At 39.6% G+C, this 21505-nt stretch overlaps 1 protein-coding gene across 4 annotated transcripts in view; it reads left to right on the forward strand.

The window, feature by feature from the left end:
• Positions 1–21505, forward strand: part of HECW1 (HECT, C2 and WW domain containing E3 ubiquitin protein ligase 1) — a 218822-nt gene that overhangs the window by 196307 nt on the left and 1010 nt on the right. For all 4 annotated transcript variants that reach the window (XM_075271220.1, XM_075271219.1, XM_075271221.1 and 1 more), the window contains 7 exons: positions 1969–2082; positions 3215–3367; positions 10647–10745; positions 10991–11120; positions 14301–14447; positions 18745–18859; positions 19071–19269. In XM_075271220.1, coding sequence (XP_075127321.1) covers positions 1969–2082; positions 3215–3367; positions 10647–10745; positions 10991–11120; positions 14301–14447; positions 18745–18859; positions 19071–19269 — 957 coding nt within the window. The remainder of the gene's footprint in view (positions 1–1968; positions 2083–3214; positions 3368–10646; positions 10746–10990; positions 11121–14300; positions 14448–18744; positions 18860–19070; positions 19270–21505) is intronic.

Below are 21505 nucleotides of genomic sequence, written 5' to 3' on the forward strand. Positions count from 1 at the left end.
TTGGGCAAAACTGGTGCACTATGTTATACCAAATTCAGGGTTAGAGGTTCCGCACTGGGAATAATTTGGCCATAGTGCTCCTTTGAAAATAGGGATTCACTTCAATTTGGTGAGCACAAATGTGACCAGTGGACATTGTCCCATATTGCCAAAAGTGCAGGCACATATATGGCTAGGAGATTTGGGTGCAGGAAGATCAGGCGTGGATTGGACTGTGAGACATTATATTATGTGGAGGGGCCACGACAGGGCATTATAGTGTGCAGAGGGGCCACTATGAGACATTTTACTGTGTGGAGGGGCCACTATCAGATATTATAAGAGATATTATGTGTTTTATGTTACATCTGCCCCCAGCTCTTTTAGAGTTTGTCCAATCCTCTAGATTGAGCAGTCAGTGGACTATGAGTGTGATGGCAGCTACTGCTAAACCTACAGTTTAATTGAACCCCCTGACCCCACTGTCTATAACTTTACTTACATAAGACTACTGTGTAACTTACGGTACACTTTTAGTCTGACATGGTAACTTACTTAGGACTGCTGCCTCTCCCTCCATGTAAAGCAGTCCTGTACAAAATTACTTTACATGGAGGAGCTCCTTGTGTTGGCATTACTTTCTTGTATTGACTCTAGCTACTTGCACTGAGTCTGCCTATAAAATGGGGCCACTTTTACATTTTTTTCCAGGGCCACTTTCATAACACAATCCATCCCTGTGGAGATAATATCTATAAAACACTATCTAATTTTGCAAATGTTTTGCTTTATTTAAATATCCTTTACCAATTTTGATCTAAGAGCATAATATAATATAACCAATAATCTTATCCAGAGCTGCATTAAATAAAAATTTTAGAATTCTTGTGGCTGCTGGGTTCACATATCCCAACATTCCTTGCATGTGAATTGTCAGTCCCAAGCTTTCTCTGATTACTGAGTTTCTTTTGAAGTATAGTCTGCACTAGGAATTAGATGGTGGTCTAATCTAGTAGAGCGGGTCTGTTGACATAGTGTTGACTGATTCAGGTAACGACCACTGAGAATTTTCTAAAGCATAGGCAAGTGCAGCCCATGCAATGGCCGTGCTTCCGCAGCCTCATTCATTCAATGAATATGAGCCGCAAAAGCACGGCCATAAGACCGGACAGGAATAGCACCTGTCCTGAGTTTTGTGGCCCGGGCTGTCAGCCCACATACAGATCTTAAAAGGGCCTAATAATAGACGGAAAAGGGTTAAATAAAACAGCAGTAATATGGCTTATTATATGGTATGTATTATGGCCACAAATTCCATCCTGACCACAGGACTAGTTATTTGAATTAGTAGCTTCATAAGGATTTAAGGTGCTGTAAATTTGGCTTAATAGATTCACTGTTGGAACAGGATTTGCATATGCAGTTGTTGGAACAGGATTTGCATATGCAGTATGGATCTAATACCTATGTTGCAGTTGCACTGCCTCTGTGATGTGTGCAAAACCTGTCCCGAGACTATAGCAGATTTCATATTAGTGCCTCTAAAAGCTCTTTCATTTCTAATAGTCGCTCAGTGACTGGCACTTTTTTGGCATAGCCGCGCAGATATTAAAAATGAAAGTGCTTTTACACTACATCTATAACCCCAGCTTCATATGGGTATATTTCAGACAACTGCATTTATGCAAAAGTAATTTGCTTCACAGCTACGTTTTTTACATTTCAGAACAGGCTTTTACAGTCTTGAATGGGTTCCTGGAAATGAGTGTTCCCTTTGGTCCTAGAAGAGAGCTTCCATTTCTATTCTTTCTGCTCTCTTGTGGGTTATTAGTATTATTTTTCATCTAACATTCATGAGCTTTTGTAAGATATTTGTATTGTTTTTCATAATAATATCCCTGTGTTCTTACAGGTCATTGTTATTCTCCACAATTCACAAATTGCTGAGAAAAATGATTCATTGCTGTTCTTTGCATTTTTTTTTTATAGGCTTATTATACGCCGTGATCATCTTTTGGAAGGCACATTTAACCAAGTTATGGCATACTCACGCAAAGAGCTTCAAAGAAACAAACTATACATCACATTTGTAGGGGAAGAAGGGTAAGTGCAGAGCCCATTTAAAGAGACGGTATATAAGAAAGCATAAAATAAGCAATACTTCAATACTTTACCTTCTGTAAATGGTGTTTACTAAATTGTTACTATCTAGATTTTACTAATTATATCCTGCTTTGTCATTGGATGGGCTATAGTGATAAAACATAATTGGGGAATTTATAGAGGGATGATATTGAGTCGTGTTTTGGTCCCATCTTAAGCCAAAAAGCTGCCTCAAGTTCTGATTTGTGCTTCACACACCATATTCTGTGTATGTGAATGTTGCAAGGCAGGGATTGGTGCAGGCTGAGGCTGACTTGCAAAAACTCATACCAGTTTCCTAGCATGAGGTAGAGTGGAAATCTACGCCGGTTCCTACCTGATGTAGATATCCATTATGGCTCTGGGACCTCCAACAGATATATGAAGAGGTTGCAGCCTCATGGTCCCTACAATACGCTAGTCTTAATAAATTTGCCCCATTATGCATACCAGCAGTGGTCCACCTGACATATATTGAGGGCTATTACATTTAGGCAAGACCAGAATAAGCAGATTTAAATATAGAATTAAATGAATGTATGGTTTGTGTTTACTTCTTTTTTTCACAAATAAAGTGTAGGTTTGCAAACCATGTTAGGCCCGGTTCACATCTATGTTCGGGTTTCCGTTCAGGGCGTTCACTTGGGGTCCCCCCCCAAATGGAATCCTACACACATAAAAAAGCGGTTACATAAGGAAACCAGGAGACCCCATAGGCTATATGGGCCTATCATATAGATCTTCCATCTACCTCTCGATGCCTTGGGCACACTCATTAGGGTAAATGGTGACTGGTTCCCCTTCCAAACCCCTCCAATATGGTCAGTTGTTCTAGTGCGGCACTGTCTTTTCTCTTGTACTACTACACATGCTAATATACTACACATTACTACTATACATTATCTTTCACAGTTTAAATTGAAAGCCTGTGCGCCATAATTTAACAAATGACTTCTTTATTATAGTAGAGGAGGAAAAGTGTGTTTACTATGATAGTGACATATTAAATTACATACTGGAAAGGATTAGGAATGCATTGAACTCAATCTATGAGCTCTTTAAAGACAAGAGAATATGATTTATTTTATTCTAGGTTGGACTATAGTGGACCATCACGAGAGTTTTTCTTTCTTCTTTCCCAAGAGCTCTTCAATCCATATTATGGGCTATTTGAGTATTCAGCAAATGACACATACACAGTGCAGATCAGTCCAATGTCTGCATTTGTGGAAAACCATCTTGAATGGTGAGTATTTTATAATCCTTTTGTTAATCATAAGTCATTTCTTGTTCATTCTTGTAATGAAGAGTCATGTTATACAGGGGCATAACAAGTAACTATTGACCCCATAGCAAGACTTTTAATAGGGCCACACTGTACCATGAGCAGCTTAAAGGGATGTAAAAAAAAAATTATTATAATCACTGTACTTTGTGGATACCATTCTACAGTTTCCAAATATGCCACTGAAATTTAGTGTTGGAACCAATTTCATGTAAATCAGTGTTTTGTGCATATGCAAATGATGGTAAAACCTCTTTCCCCAGCTGAGACCAAAGCCCAAGCAAGTTAAAACATGTCACAAACCACTTTCCCTCTCATTTGCATATGAATAATACACAACTTACGTAGTTATGTAGGCCTCCAAAAACTAAATAACAGATGCATATTTGGAAACCGTAAAATCAATTTTACAAGGTTCTGTTACTAGGTTTACAACTAATTTACTGCTGAAAGACTCACTTTAAGTAGCAATTTTAGAACTTGAAAAGTTTACAATTATTTTCATCTTCTTCACAAATAGGGATAATTCAATAAGTGACTTTACCATACCAAGAATATACATAGATGTCACAGTTCTGGTATAATGGAAAACATGATGTCACAGTACAGGAATAAAAACTCGATGTGACAGTACTAATATAATACAGACAGTGATGTCACATTTCAGAAATGAAGCAGATAGTGATGACACAGTGCCATAAAAACACACACAGAGACCTCACAGTACATTGATACCACAAAACAAGGATAATGTACTTAAGTAACAGTACAGGAATACACTCAATGATGTCACAGTATCAGGATAATGCACACAGTGATATCACAGTACAGGGATAATAAAAAAAAAATAATGTCGTCACAGTAGAGTGATAATACAGTCAGATGTTACAGTACCCGGATAACACAAATCATATTATCACAGTAGTAGGATAAGGCATATAGTAAGGTCACAGTGCAGGGCTAATGCACACAGTGATGTCATACTACAGGGATAATGTACATGTCACAGGACAGAGATAATATTCAAAATTATATCACAATACAGAGATAATGCCTACTATGACACAAATATAACGCACCCCAAAAAAAGTCTGTGTACACTGTGACCTCACAGCAAAAAAAGAAAGCCATTTTAACTATGTCACATACGGGCATTCTGAAGTCCCAGTAAAGTAATGGAGACGAGTTTTGTTTTCCATATGAACTTTCGATCATCCATAGTTATCACTAATTGTTTCCCAGGTCTCAGTGAAAATGGGCCCCCTTGGTTGTTGAGCCCCATGACAACTTCTATTTCTCCCTTGATCTTGGTGTAGTTAATGACTTGACAGACACAGGGTTGCAGATGAGAACAAGTTCCAGCTTTACTGTTATAATGGCAACTAAAACAGCTACCAATGTAATATGGAGGTACAGATCTAAGTTCCATTGTGAATGAGGGATGAGCCAGATGATGGTTTCCAGCAGTGTAAGCTCAAGATAATCAGTTATTGAGCCATGAATGCCAGCTTCTCTTTTCCTCTTTCTCTGTCTGTCCTGTGGTGAGGCATGGTCTACTCTCAAAGGCCTTGGGCAACCTCACACTCTCCTTAGAAATGGCACTTATCTCTATAACCTCCTTTCTCAGACTGACGGCATCAAACGCTCCTTGTTTCAGGGCTGCAATAAATGGGCTCCACTTTCCCTTTCCACTTTATCTTCTCTAGCAAATCTGGAACACATGCCTCTCTCTTTTGAAGCTGGATGAAGACTCTGAGTCTCTTCCCTCTTCCCAGCCGTGTGCTGGATAAGCTGAACCATCGGCTCATAAAATTCCCCCATCCCTAGTGGAACAGCCTTTAAAATGAAACCGTTCCAATTACACATATAAAATATGTACAGGTGGCACATAACATAATAATACAGCACAGCTTGTGTTTTGTGTCCACTCGAATACTGCAACTATTACCAGGTGCATAAGCCCTTAGACATGGGCTTAGATAACAGAACTTCTATTAAGATAAGAGAAGATTTCCCACAATGGGGAAATTCAGTGTGTACAGCATCATGGATAGTACGGTAGTATATAGCAAGCGAAAAACACATAAAAGCTCATGGCTGATAGAGAGCTACTAGGAGTCATAGCAACTAAAAAGGAAGAAACAGAAGACACACTGCAGGATCATTTAGTTCTTTGTGCAAAGTGATGTTGATAATACAGCCCGACTGCGGGTGGAGGACACCAGGAGGGAGTCACAGCATGTAGGCAAAACAAGCAGAATCAGCTTTTTTTTGCAGAGGTAGGGGACATATGCAGCTATCAGGATAACGTGGTAGTTCCTTTGGTAGGTAGTGAGATCTCATGCTCAGCTGATAGTCTGATATCTTGCATCAGCACTATTGTTCCTTAACCACAAAAATGTCCCAAAAAGTACCCCATCCTTCGTCACAAGCCATCCTCCTATCTTCTTACTACTGTCACCTGTTCTATTGGCCCGAAGAAGTCTGAAGCCATCCAGGGAGACAGGGTGCAGCTCTCTTGCCACGCTTCCTTAACTCGTGGGGGGAAAGATGGTAGGTTCCTAGGCTGTAACAGAGTTCCATGTGTCCACAGTAAAAGAAAGAAATACCAGTTAGCCGACCATAGGCATCTTCCTCGCGTAAACAATAGACGCCAAAAACATTACCTTGAAAGAAGAAGTCCCCAATTTCATGCAGGTTTCTCCTACATGTTTTGTCTGCCTCATGTTGTCCATGCTTTCCTTAGCTCATGGGGGACAGTAACAAGGCCACATATACACAGGAAATTCCAGCCAAGCATGTATCTTCCAAGCCTAAACAATAGACACAAGGAGAATAGTCTTCTTCCATTCCATATACTGTAGTTAACTAATTCATAGTGCCAGGTTGCTTGACTAGAGGATTCTTGAAGACAGACAAAAAGTGTGAAAAAGGAAAGATAAAAGGTCGCTCTCAGCTTGGAGCTCTGTATCGAGGCTGCCACTCATACGTCACCATCTTAGGTGGTTAAGCTGCTACTATAAATATACAGCTACCACATGAAACCAAATGTGTGAATGCAGACATAGTTCATCAGAGGTGATATATAATTGATTATCTCTATAACTACTATTGTGAGATTCCAGACCATCTTGTAGTTCTGTGCACGTGAAGCAGATTTTCTGGACCATCAGGTAAAGTAAGTTAAACGTAATATAATTTATCTTAGGCTAAGGCCCCACGTTGCAGAAACACAGCTTTTTTTGTTGGTGATTTTGTTGTGGTTTTTTGAGCCAAAGCCAGGACTACATTGAGCATAAGTTAGAAATATATATAGAAGACCTTTCTATATATTTCCAATTCCATTTGTAGCCATTCTTGGCTTTGGCTCAAAAAACTGCTACATAATCTGCAACAAAAAAGCTGCATTTCCACAACGTGGGTCTTTAGCCTAAGTCAGAAAATCCTACCACTGAAATCATTGGTTTCTCTATAATAGAACAGGAAGCTTTTGTGGAGACATATAACTTGATTTTTATTAATTCACATGCAAATTCCCAAGAGGACCATGAATATGTTAATAATGTCACCAAAATTACTACTGCCTTACGATCTAGCAAACCATTGTAGAGAGTAATACCCCAATACAATCATATATTGGTCCAAATACCAAATAACAATCTTTACATGCATAAAACACAAGAAGTTCAGGTCCAAAATAAAAAACAAACATATACCATAATCTTTATTTCTTAATTGGAAAGCATACATAAAAAAGGAAATGAGCCTATACAAAAGTAAGACAAGTAAGTACTAACAGCACATATCGATGTAAAACTCATTGACATTATGGACAGATGATGTTAGCCTGATCCACCTGCAAAGTTGCGCTCCAGAAAATTCGTTTGAATTGCAGGTCAGCCCTTTCCTCCTCGTTTCCCTCCTGCTTCTTCCAAACTTCCCTCAGCCCTATAAAACAACCCACTATTCTAAATGGCACAAGGTAGGGGCCCTATTGCAAATTTTGCATTGGAGCCCAAAAGCTTGACGTTATGCCTCTAGGTTACATTACATTTGAGCTATATTTTACATATACCATATATGTGTGTGTGTGTGTGTGTGTGTGTATATATGTGTGTGTGTATATATATATATATATATATATATATATATATATATATATATATATATATATATACACATACTCAATTTTATAAGAGAAGTTATTGTTCCATATAGTATATAAATACAAATATTATTATATTATCATATCATCTTTTACTGTACATATATCTCTAGCCACACACTGTCAGCATTTCTATGTTATATACCCCCACACATTATTTTTTTCTGACAAGACATGTGACTTTCATTTCCAACCATGCACACCAAGAAACAGCTGTGGGCCAAACACAATCCTGCCAGTGTTTCCAGAGATGGCTGCCGAGCCTAGACCTTCTGCTCCCCGCACCGCTCTGTTCACCTGACATTCTTATGTCCAGTAATTAAGTCAATGGCTCCATTTGTGATCGTTTGTCAAAGCAAACAGATGAGATTTATGTGGCCCAGTGCTCATATGTCATCATTACCCAGTACGCCACAATCCACACTATACAGTTTATGTGCTGGGTCAGGAGAGTGCTCAACAGTGAGCACACCGACCTTAACCTCGTAAATCTTTATATTTAACATATAGAAAGCCAGATTGGCTCATTAAATTGCAAAGGCACATAATTAACACTTAATTATCCTTAGTATTGTCAGCAAAACTGCCATTATTAACCTTTTGCATATGATTACTGTGTGAAATCCCATAATGATAATGTATGCGCTGCATTACATACAATGCAGAAGTGGAATGTTCTTAAGAAGCCTCTTACAAAACACAGAAACTTCTTAGAAGAGCACTTATAAAACAGGGATGAGGTGATAGCCCTGGGTCGTGCTCCTGAGATCCCAGAGAAGCTGCTAATTTTAACAGGGAAAGATACAGTGTTTATGGAAGCGTGGCAAGGGATCAGCACCCTGTCTACCTGGATGGCTTCAGACTTCTTTGGGCAGTAGAACACAGTGGTAAGAAGAACGGAGGAGGGCTTGTGATGAAGGACATTTGGGGCATTTTTTGTGGTTAATGGACAATAGTGCTGATGCAAGATACCGAACTATCAGCTGTGAGCAGGAGATCTCACCACCTACCAAAGGAACTGCCACATGTTATCATGATAGCTGCATATGTCCCCCACTTCTGCAAAAAAAAAAAGGTTTTTTGTATGTTATATCTACATGCTGTGACCCCTCCTCATGTCCTCCAACCACGGTCAGGCTGTATTATTAACATCACTCCGCACAGAGAACTAAATGATCCTGCAGTGTGTCTGTGTTTCTTTCTTTTTTTAGTTGCTCTGATTCCTAGGATTTCTCTATCTGCCATGAGCTTGTATGTGTTTTCTCTCTTGTTATATACTACTGTACCATCCATGAAACTGTATCACTGAAATTTCCCCATTGTGGGACTATTAAAGGATTATCTTATCTTATCTTATCTTATCTTATCTTATCTTATCTTATCTTATCTTATCTTACAGACAGACAGCCATTTGCAGTATTACATGGCAGCCTTTACATGTATCATGTAATATACTCCAAAGGGCAACTCCCTGTTCTGTATGATAGAGGAGGATCATAAACTGGAGACCAATGTATATGATGTTCATATACCCTAATAGAACATACAAATAGGGCCTGTCTTAGTAAAGCCTGGTTCACATCTGCATTTGGTTTTCCATTCCCCATGCGGACTCCCCAAATGGAATACCGAACGTAGATGTAAACCAGGCCTTAGCCCTCCACTTCAATAGGATATTTGAGAAGGTCAAGTAAATGTCTCATGTAGCTCTTTAAAGGGAATTCCCTAGGAAAGCAGTATACCCTTTCATCCCCATATTTCAAGTAACCCTTCTAACCAAAAGGATTGTCAAAGACAGAGGACCCAGGGGCCACACGGTGGCTCAGTGGTTAGCACTGCAGCCTTGCAGCGCTGGAGTCCTGGTGTTTAAATCCCGCCATAGGCAAAAAACCATCTGCAAGGAGTTTGTATGTTATCCCCGTGTTTGCATGGATTTCCATCCCATATTCCAAAAAAAAACATACTGATAGGGAAAAATGTACATTGTGAGCTCTATGTGGGGCTCACAATCTACATTAAAAAAAAAAAGACAGAGAACCCTTTTAAAGTACATTATACTACACATTACACCATCACACTGTATGCATTCAGATCTGTGTATGTAATATCCTATCATAATAACATTTAACACAGTATTTCACCAAAATTCACAGCAAATCTATCAACTTTTCCTAATCAGCACTAAATCCTACACAAGGAGATATCATATTGGAAAATCTGCTAATTGTCTTATATGTTGTGACAATAGTAAATATAAGGCATGTTGAGTTTTGTCAGAACCCCTTTGTTTTCCCAGAAGCCAAGCCATGACAGAAGTGTTTAGAATTGGCTTACCCTCCTCTCCACATTCAAAACACATGCATGCTAGACAGAGGCCAGCGTGCATCGAGAGATGGGGACATGAGGCCGAATAGCTGTCAGCCAAATGAGCTTTCAGCTGTGGAATTTGTTTGGGATAGAGATGCTTAACTGACCATAGGTGTAGGTTTGACATCTCACCAAGTGACAACCAATTTACCCAAAAGTATGGGTGTGTTTTTTAATACTAGGTGCACTACCAAGGGGGTGGATGTGCTAAATATGGCCTCTAGATTCATAACCTGCTTACTGAGCTGTGTATAGTGAGCTATAACATAGCTTTTTGCCATTTCTACCCATTTCTAGCTCATTGCAGTAGACTTGGTGACTAGAGATGAGCGAGTAGTATTCAATCGAATACCTCCCCTGCATAGTTATTGGTGTAAAGCACCAGGGAAGGTGGGAGGGGCATCAAATTTTTACTGCGTTTACCACGTGGTATTCAACCGAGTACACCAATAACTATGCAGGGGAGGTATTCGATCGAATACTACTCACTCATCTCTACTGGTGGCCAAGAACTGTCTACTGTGTGTGTTGGATACCCCCACCCTTCTCCCTGATACAAATTCTATCCTCAGCTTAGTCTTTAAACGTCTTTGACCTTTTTGTGTTTTCTTTTTATGGCTCTTTTTAATATATACTTTACACTACTTATTTCTTTAAACTAATATGACAGATTTATATCTATGTATAAAGAGATTTGCTTTTGTGCAGGTTCCGGTTCAGTGGTCGCATCCTTGGCCTTGCCCTCATCCACCAGTACCTTTTGGATGCCTTCTTCACACGGCCATTCTACAAGGCTCTTTTAAGACTGTGAGTACAAACAGGCACTGTCAGTAACATAGAGAGTTTATATAAATCTGTGTGTTTAATTTCACTATCACTGTTCCTAAATTTATTAAAGAGGATGCAAAGATAGACCCTCACTATGTAATAACATGTAATAACACTTCGCTGCTGACTTTGTCTATACTTAAAATTTTTTGCTTGTGTAATACAGTACAATTTCTTTACAATACCTTATAGTCCAGTTTTCACTTTTACCATTACCTTTCTAGTCCCTGTGATCTCAGTGACCTGGAATACTTAGATGAAGAATTCCACCAAAGCCTGCAGTGGATGAAGGACAACGACATTACAGACATCTTGGATCTAACGTTCACTGTAAATGAGGAAGTGTTTGGTCAGGTTAGTTAAAGATAAGGTTACCCATAAAGCTATATTGGAATTTATAAAACTATTTGCATTTTTTCTATATATTAGCTATATAAAATTCCTGACATTTATATTAGGTATCCTAAAGGCAATGCTATATATATTTGGATTTCTTATGGGTCCACATTAGGAACTTATAGCTGTTCCATGTGCTGTCTTGTCGTTTCTGAGGCACTGAGAAAATTCAAAGTTTCTTGGTAAGAATATCTGCACGATATGGCATACAATGGAGCATATGTTTTTCTCACAAGTTCATATGGAATCTATCAGTAGAAGCCTCTAAGTGCCCCAGAATAAAGTTAGAGCCCAAGAACTTTATAGCTGCTGTATTACAAGTTATCATACTGCATAGATATATAATATGGTTGGGTGCATTAGGCCCCAAAGAGTTTGTTGTCGCTGCTCCTGACATGCCTGTTTAGTGAATACTTGCATCCCCATAAAATAAAAATTTGGATTGTTTTTTTCATTAAAACTCCCAATTGTGTCATTCCTCCAAGAAATTAAAAAAAATTTGTTATATTGTGTCCCTACCAATTTTGATAACACAGCTAGCATTTACTGATATGTAAAAGCAATACATTTTAGTATTTTTGCTTAATTTCTTTTTTTTACTTAAGGAACATGTAAAATGAATATTGCATACATGACATGCCGTAGTCTGCCACATGCTGATTTATTAATAACATACTCAGAAAACTTAGTAATTCATCTACGTTCTTCTAAATGCCTTTTGAGCAGATGACATTTTTTTTCAACTATTTCTCTTTTTATACCTTAATGCCTGTTTATAAATGTAAAGTAACTGCTTACAGTTATCATCTCCATTATACGAATATATAATAGCTGATTTGCATAAGAATAAAATTGAGATGCAATGCAGAATAAGAAAGACATATTTGGAGAGTGTAGAAGCAGTCCTACAAGGTATTGTCCTTAGTTTGATACCAATTTTTCTGCTGACAGACTCCCTTTAAAGATGAGTGGTTGGTAGAATGAAGAGAACTCTGTGAAGTACTCTTGCTCCAGAAATTTTCATCCTTGCACCACTACTCTCATTAGACATGGTGCAGGTACTACCCCACATCACTTGAATGGTTGAGTTGGAGTTCTGTCCACAGCAGATTCATCTCTCATAATGTCAAGACTGGTAGTGGTCCCTGTAATTAGATTACCAAGCCTGGAAAAGTCATTGACGCAGATCTACACAGCATGGCTAATGCAAACTCTGAGGAAATGCTTCAATGGGACCGGCTGTAGCAGGTGGGAGTCTTAGAGATCCAGAGTGGCTTGGCTGACGGGAGCTACTTTGGGTGCAAACTGACTCCCAGGGAACAAGTGGAGGATCACGCAGTGATGTAAAGAACTGCTCAAAAGTAAATTGGAGAGCTTAAAGTCTGCAACATTCGAGTGTGTAGTATCAAGTATGCGCGACAACCTGTTTGTTCCACTCTTTATGCCTGCAACCATCAAGTCTTTGTGCCTTTTTGTGAAGAAAATAAAAACTACTGTTAAGAAGCTATATTTGTGACCATTTTTAAAGGGGAACCCTCTAAGCACCCCTTACACATGGAACTAACAGATTACATTTAAAATAAATTTATATAAAATGGACAAACACCAATCCTATTGGATTTTTTGCAGTTATATTCCGTGTAATATTTACAATAGGACAAATGCCTTAAAAAAAAAGTCTTACCTCATCTTTAACAAGCTCCTCTTCCAGATTTACATTCTTATGTAGAAACAACTACTTGATAGTCTACCCACAGTTTTAAGGGCCATCAATTCCATGGTATTCTTGACAAACTGCTGTCTTTTACATCTTTTACACTTTTACTGGAAAGATTTTTAAACCATTGATCTTAAAATATGTCTTTCTGCGCAGAGATCCCTGGTCAAATGTTAAAGTATGGAAAAGTCTTAATGATTAACATATGATATTGGGAACGTTTAGGACATCAGGGGAAAAAAAATCACATTACTGGGGATCTAATCCCATTTGCAAAACACAAAGCTAGAGCACAGAACAACAACCAATTGCACTGAATTTTGAGCTGGCACAACTTCAACCACTGACCGACATAGCTGCATAGTTAAATCCCTAGTAAATAATAGATGCAAATGCAGAGTCGTGAGAGTGACTCAATAAACTGCTGGCAGGATGCCTCAGTTATCTGGAGCCATACTGTCTGCAGTGCATCCCAGTGTGCTGGAGGGTGCATGGATGACAATCCACAAAAAGAACACAATGATCGAGGTGGTCCCACAGATGCTCAATGGGTTAAAGTCAGGGGAATTAGGGGTCTAAGGAAGTAATTGGAAGATTTGGTCTTGTCCTTTCAACCACTGTTGGACATTTCTAGCCATGTGATGTGTTGTGTCGCATTGACTTGCTGGAAGATTGAATCTGTCGCAGAGAAGACATACAGCATGTATGGATGTATGCAGGGATGTAGCTATAGAGAGTGCAAAGGTCTCTCTGTCTCATAAAATATACCAGGATTTTCAAAGGCAGAAAGTAGGTTGGGGCCAGATTTTGCACTGGGGCACAGGAGCTTCAAGTAACGCCTGTGATCAAATATGATCTGCAAAGGTGGATTCATCTCCAAATAATTCACAGTGTCTTCCACATGGATGAGTGAGCACAGAGAACGTCTTGAAAAAAATCCCCAGATCATAACGCTGTCGCTACAAGCTTGTGTTCTTCCAACAATGGTTGCATAATCTTGTTCTTACCCGACACACCAATGTCCATCTATATGATGAAGCATAAACATTACTCATTGGAGAAGGCAACCTTTGGCCAACCAGTGGTGGCCCAATCCTGATACTGCTGTGCAAATTAAAGCCTTTTTTTCCAATGCATAAAGTGGGTCTTGAAAAATGTATACTGTGCGGTATATTTCTTTTTGAACATTGTGCTCAGTGGCTGATTTATATCAATGCATTATGGTATATTCCCAATGAGGCTCTGGGAAGATGTGAACTAAGCCTTAGAACTGTTTTTTAACAATCATGGTCTGTGTTAGCAACATTGGCATGTGTTATGCTGTATTGACTCAGTAAACTCTCAGCTTTCCACTAATAGGATAGAATCTATAAATGAGTCGTTGACACTAAATAACCCTTCTTGGTATTTACATGTGACAGGTCACGGAGAGAGAGCTGAAGTCAGGAGGTGCAAATGTACAGGTTACAGAGAAAAACAAGAAGGAATATATCGAGAAAATGGTGAAGTGGCGAGTGGAGCGGGGAGTGGTACAACAGACTGAAGCTCTTGTACGGGGCTTTTATGAGGTAAGTAAATAACCAAAAATTCAGTACAGGCGTAGATATCCTCCTCTATTAGATCTAGGGATATAAGTATATTCTCAGATCCCTCATAGACTTAAAGGAGCTCTATCATTGGGAAAAGTAATTTTTAACTAAGCACATACTTGCATAGCCTCTAGAAAGGCTATTTCACACCTACATTTAGTATGTAAATTGCCTCAGTGGTTTTTGAGTGAGCCCGTTTTTATTAATATGCTAATTAGCTTCCAGCCAGCACAGGAAGTTCCCAGCAGCCTCCTCTCTGCTATTCTTTCCTATCTGTGTGAGGAAGCAGGAAGCTGAGTCATCATCAGCAGCAGCCTGTGCTGTACACATACATAGGAGAGAATAGGCAGAGGGTGCACGATGAGACTTTCTGGAGATGACTCTCACTCTGCGCTGTGAACAAGCACTCCGGACACTTGCAGGCTGGGCAGGAGCAGCTCCAGGGGATGACGCGCTCCCCGCTCTTTGGGATGGAGGGAGCAGCCGGAGTGCTGCTTGTTCACAGCGCAGGCTGAGAGTCATCTCCGGACACTAGCAGGCTGGGGCCGCCGTAACCCTGACTGCGAATGAGTGCAAGGGCCTTGCACTCGTTCGCAGTCAGGGCTGCGGCGGCCCCGCCTGCAAGTGTTTGGAGATGACTTTCAGCCTGCGCTGTGAACAAGCAGACACTGGGGATCTCCTGGCTGCATCCCGCGATCGACCCATAAGTCCTTTGCGATCGACCGGTAGATTGCGATCGACGTATTGGGCACCCCTGATCTAAAGGGAACACTCAAATAACGCATTCTAGATCTGAATGAATGAAATATTCTCATTGAATACTTTGTTCTGTACAAAGTTGAATGTGATGACAACAAAATCACACAAAAATCATCAATGGAAATTAAATTTATTAACCAATGGAATTAAAGTGGAAAAACACACTACAGGCTGATCCAACTTTGATGTAATATCCTTAAAACATGTCAAAATGAGGCTCAGTAGTATGTGTGGCCTCCATGTGCCTGCATGACCTCCAACGCCTGGGCATGCTCCTGATGAGGTTGCGGATGGTCTCCTGAGGGATGTCCTCCCAGACCTGGACTAAAGCATCTGCCAACTCCTGGACAGTACCTGCTCAAGTCCCTCTCTCTATAATGTGATCTCAGATAGACCCGATGATGTTGAGATCAGAGTTCTGTGGGGGCCATATCATCACTTCTAAGATTCCTTCTTCAAAGAGTGGTCAAACCAAATGTTGATGTTATTTAGATTTCAATTTTGTTCATTCACATCATTTTGTTAAAATAAACTATTAACACTTGCATTTTTTGAAAGCATTTATGTCTTGGAGCATTTTTGCCCCACACACACACACACACACACACACACACACACCTGCCTAGAACTTTTGCACAATTCCGTACTTATATGTCAGAGGTACATAATGAAAGAAAAAAAATGAAATTACCGGAGTGTCACTTTAACATGCCCCTTGGAAAATAATATACTGATCTGACCAGCTGAGACGGAAGCAACTCAATTGGTGTCACTCAAGTCATCTTTTTGGATGATAATTTGGGATCATACATTAAGTTTTTTCTTAGGACTAGACAAACTGGTTTGTATTTGAACCACAAGATGGAGCTACAAATATATACATCTGTAAATATCTAGGATATTTGTGGCCAGTACACCTTAGACAATTGGCTATGTTATGGTGTTGATAACAGAATGCAGAACTTCTAATAGGACTTTCATAATCTTTAAATCTTACCAATAATTATAGAAAATTTATATTTACAATCTGTAGAAAAATATTTTATGCCTGTATTTCAGACATAGATTTGTATTGAAAATGAAAATTCTACCATTATATAATAACCCTTAACACCTATTGTTTATCATGAACATATTTATTCAAATACAATATTCCCTATAGTTTTTCAGGGTCCAAAAGCAGTTTTCAATATCTTAGTTCAGGCAACATTTTGGATTGGTTAGAGCAAGCTGGAATGGCAATTTTCTGTGATGTTGAAGAATTAATAGCATTTTACCAGAAAGTTAACCACTTCCAAAACCATAGGAATCTAAATATACAGATTATCTGATCCTTACTGTATGTTTGACTGCTAATATTTGGATATCAGAAAAAAGGAATAATAACAAAAATGTTACATGCAAACTTCTGAATGTTATATGAAAGATTGTAATGGCAGTAATATGTCTAAAGAAATAGCTGTGAAATGGGGGGTGACATTCTGAAAGGTTACAAAAATGAGCTGGGTCACTACTTCTGCCTAATTGTATCATAGTATGTATAAAGATAATGTTACATGGTATATTTTGGTGGACTTATATAGCTAAAATCTATATTTCTCTAGGTTCACACCAGTGTTTGGTTTTTCCATTTGGAGGTCTGCTTCGGGACCCCCCAAACGGAAACCTAATCTGCCTAAAAAACCAGTTACCCTCGGAAACCCCAGTACTCCATAGACTATAATGGGGTCTGCCGGGTTTCCCCCTGAAAAGGGCGGAAAAATGCAAAGAGAGAAGTCCTGCTTGAAGGACTTTTCTCTCTGCATTTTTAAAGTGGAAGGGGAATGGAGTCCCTGAGTGAAGACAGGGCACAGGTGTGAACCTAGCCTTACACAGGCTTCAGCAGTAGAGGATGAGCATGGATCAATGAAGTAACATATCAGCCAGCACTTGTCTGCTTTGGTCTTTTATAGCCCATGTAAACTGCATAGAGTAGGGTGATGTTAGGGTTCATCATAGTTTGTTGAAAGCACATCCCTGTTATACTGGGCAATGTCTTGCCTACAAATGATCCTTTTGTGCTGCATAATAAATGCTATCACCGGACAGCCTTTGTTCTTTTGTGGGTCATCACCAGCTCATGTACTTAGGTTAGTTATCAGAAACAAGCATTCCTACAGCATTGGTTCCATATAAGTGGCCCAATCCTTGGCCTGTGGATCCAACTATTATCCTCTCCCTGTCTGCGATAGTGCTGAAACTAGTAAAAAGCGCACCTTTCTCTATCTTAAGTTACCCATACATAATACACATTAAAGTGAATAAAAAAAGACAACTTCAACCATAATAAACATTAGTTGGGTGGTGCTTAAGAATACATGATTGTTTTTACCAGTCTGTGACACACCATCATTTTATGGAAAGACGTTGACAGACCTTTCATCTCAAAATTATTTTTTCAAAAACACATCTAGAAAAGTGTTCATCTTCACCCATTGGCATTGAAATTATATGGCCAGTATGGTCTAAAATGTGTATGGCTTGTATGGCCTGTTCATTTAATAGTTGTTCAATCACTATCTAATGTGTAGGTCCACTTCATATTATAACACAGGAATAGCATAAGAACCCTCCAGATCCAATGTGTCACCCCTGAGCCTCTGCCTAGCAAACAACATGACACCACAGGCATCGCACACAGGTGGAAAAGAGCCCCAACCCGGTTCTGTAGCTTCCTGAGTTTGTAGGCCGCACACTTGCAGCCTACAACCTCAGGGCAACCTCAGGGCAGCCTCAGTGTATATACTTACCTCTCCACTTCCCAGCCTATTCCTACCACTGTCTTTCCCTGCTCCAGGCACACTACTATAATATATGTGCACCTGAAGAAGGGGAAGAGGGCGTAATCGGGAGCAGAGAGGTAAGTACTGGGGCCATTGCAGGGGGGACATTAAACTGTATAGAGCTACTACTGGGGGGGCATTAAACTATGTGGGGCTACTGCTGGGGACATTAAATTATGCTGGGCAACTGATAGGGCCACTGCTTGGGGGAATTTTACTGTATGGGGCAACTGCTGGCGGACACTAAATTATGCTGGGCCACTGATGGGGGACATTAAACTGTGTGGCTCCAATTCAGGGGGATATTAAACTGAATGGAGGCGCTGCTGGGGGGACATAAAACAGTATGGGTCCACTGCTGGGGGACATTAAACAATGTGGGGCCAATAAATAAATTAACAATAATTTCGTATTATATAGAATTTATGAGGAATGCGGAACTTCAAATTTCAAAATGTTTCTATGTGCAACCTATTTGCATGGCCGAGTTTGAGACACCCAGCTTAGAAGATATTCATTTGGCTCTGTAAGCCATACAAACATATTCTTAGGGAATTTTACATAATGTGTTTTCACTACACATAGTAGTGTGGTCCTCACTAATAATGGTCATCATCTTGAGCCACAATTGTGATATCTGAATGCAGCTGTATGAATAGAATAGATTATAATACTATACTGTGCTTATATTTCAGGTTGTAGACTCCAGACTTGTTTCTGTGTTTGATGCTAGAGAACTTGAACTAGTCATCGCAGGTACAGCAGAAATCGACCTAAATGATTGGCGTAATAACACAGAATACAGAGGAGGTAATGTACAATCATATTACACCTTAGAACATTTATTGTAAAGGAAAAAAAATCGAGCTTCTTTAGGGGAGAATATTTCTATACTATCGGCTCCAAGCAAAACCTTTACAGCAGCTCACAGGGGTCATGTGGCTCTCTACTATGGTGCCATACAGCCTGCATGCACTTCCATAAACAATCTGCACTTTCTTTCCCTTTCCTGGTTTTCTAGGGTATCACGATGGCCACATTGTCATTCGGTGGTTTTGGGCAGCTGTGGAAAGATTTAACAATGAACAGAGGTTACGGCTTTTACAGTTTGTGACTGGGACATCTAGTGTGCCATATGAGGGGTTTGCAGCCCTGCGAGGAAGCAATGGACTCAGGCGCTTTTGTATAGAAAAATGGGGAAAGATAACTTCTCTTCCAAGGTAATTGACTTTTTATATTCCTTATGCTGCATATGAGCTACTGTATCTTGTTATATTATGTGCATGGTTTCTAATGCTCAGACAGAAGTGCATTATACAAAGCAAGTTAGTTGCTTTGTTCTCCCAGGATGTAGCATTTTAGTCTGTTGCAGATAGTTCACCTGATGTCAGGTAGCCACTTTCTACTGCAGATATTAGCCAAGTCTTCCAATACTTGACTATGAGAGTGCCTCAATCCTGTACAGATGCCTCCTGCAGAGAAAATACAGAAAAACAGGATTCCAGGTGGGGGTTACCCATTGGGGTCGTGGAGACTGGAATTGCACCTGGATCCATAACTACCGCTGACTATGCACAGAAGACTCATGAGCTGTAATAACCAATTTCTAAAAATACCACAAAAGTCCCTGGGTTGACCTTCTTGTAAACTTTTTGCCAGCAATTGGACAACAATGAGGGTATTTAAAATGAAAGGCCAATTTTGCTTAAAGTAAACTTGTCCTTCACTGGGCAATTTAGTTATGTCATATCAACAATCCCACCATCGAGTAAACATCTGCATCATGGGAGGAAAGTATGGCATGGTGATTCTTTGAGGATGCATTCACATAGTGAGGTTGTGATACGATTACAATTGCATTACAATTGCAACAGAAAAAATGCATGCAGTATTGATGTTGATTTTGGTGAAGTTTCCTAAATTTACTAGTTAAAAAATTTATATTCCAGCTATAAATTCAGAAACTGTCTTTTGGTAAAAATTATTTGGTAGGGAAAAATAAATTCTGGCTTGCCCTAAGTCTGAAAAGGTTAGTAAAAGCACTGGTCTATTGTAACCAGTTACTAGAGTATAGTCCATCCGCTGGTAGTCTATAGTTTCCTTATGGAGTTTAGGCTAAAATTGACCATACCTTTGAGATATTTACAGTCCTATGAAAAAGTTTGGGCACCCCTATTAATCTTAATCATTTTTAGTTCTAAATATTTTGGTGTTTGCAACAGCCATTTCAGTTTGATATATCTAATAACTGATGGACACAGTAATATTTCAGGATTGAAATGAGGTTTATTGTACTAACAGAAAATGTGCAATATGCATTAAACCAAAATTTGACCGGTGCAAAAGTATGGGCACCTCAACAGAAAAGTGACATTAATATTTAGTAGATCCTCCTTTTGCAAAGATAACAGCCTCTAGTCGCTTCCTGTAGCTTTTAATCAGTTCCTGGATCCTGGATAAAGGTATTTTGGACAAACAATTCAAGTTCAGTTAAGTTAGATGGTCGCCGAGCATGGACAGCCCGCTTCAAATCATCCCACAGATGTTCAATGATATTCAGGTCTGGGGACTGGGATGGCCATTCCAGAACATTGTAATTGTTCCTCTGCATGAATGCCTGAGGATTTGGAGCGGTGTTTTGGATCATTGTCTTGCTGAAATATCCATCCCCGGCGTAACTTCAACTTCGTCACTGATTCTTGAACATTATTCTCAAGAATCTGCTGATACTGAGTGGAATCCATGCGACTCTCAACTTTAACAAGATTCCCGATGCTGGCATTGGCCACACAGCCCCAAAGCATGATGGAACCTCCACCAAATTTTACAGTGGGTAGCATGTGTTTTTCTTGGAATGCTGTTTCTTTTTGGACGCCATGCATAACGCCTTTTTTTTATAACCAAACAACTCAATTTTTGTTTCCAAAATGAAGCTGCCTTGTCCAAATGTGCTTTTTCATACCTCAGGCAACTCTATTTGTGGCGTACGTGCAGAAACGGCTTCTTTCTCATCACTCTCCCATACAGCTTCTATTTGTGCAAAGTGCGCTGTATAGTTGACCGATGCACAGTGACACCATCTGCAGCAAGATGATGATGCAGCTCTTTGGAGGTGGTCTGTGGATTGTCCTTGACTGTTCTCACCATTCTTCTTCTCTGCCTTTCTGATATTTTTCTTGGCCTGCCACTTCTGGGCTTAACAAGAACTGTCCCTGTGGTCTTCCATTTCCTTACTATGTTCCTCACAGTGGAAACTGACAGGTTAAATCTCTGAGACAACTTTTTGTATCCTTCCCCTGAACAACTATGTTGAACAATCTTTGTTTTCAGATCATTTGAGAGTTGTTTTGAGTAGCCCATGATGCCACTCTTCAGAGAAGATTCAAATAGGAGATCAACTTTCAATTGGCCACCTTAAATACCTTTTCTTATGATTGGATACATCTGGCTATGAAG

Source organism: Leptodactylus fuscus, chromosome 4, assembly GCF_031893055.1.
Source record: "Leptodactylus fuscus isolate aLepFus1 chromosome 4, aLepFus1.hap2, whole genome shotgun sequence".
Classification (NCBI taxonomy): Eukaryota; Metazoa; Chordata; class Amphibia; order Anura; family Leptodactylidae; genus Leptodactylus; species Leptodactylus fuscus.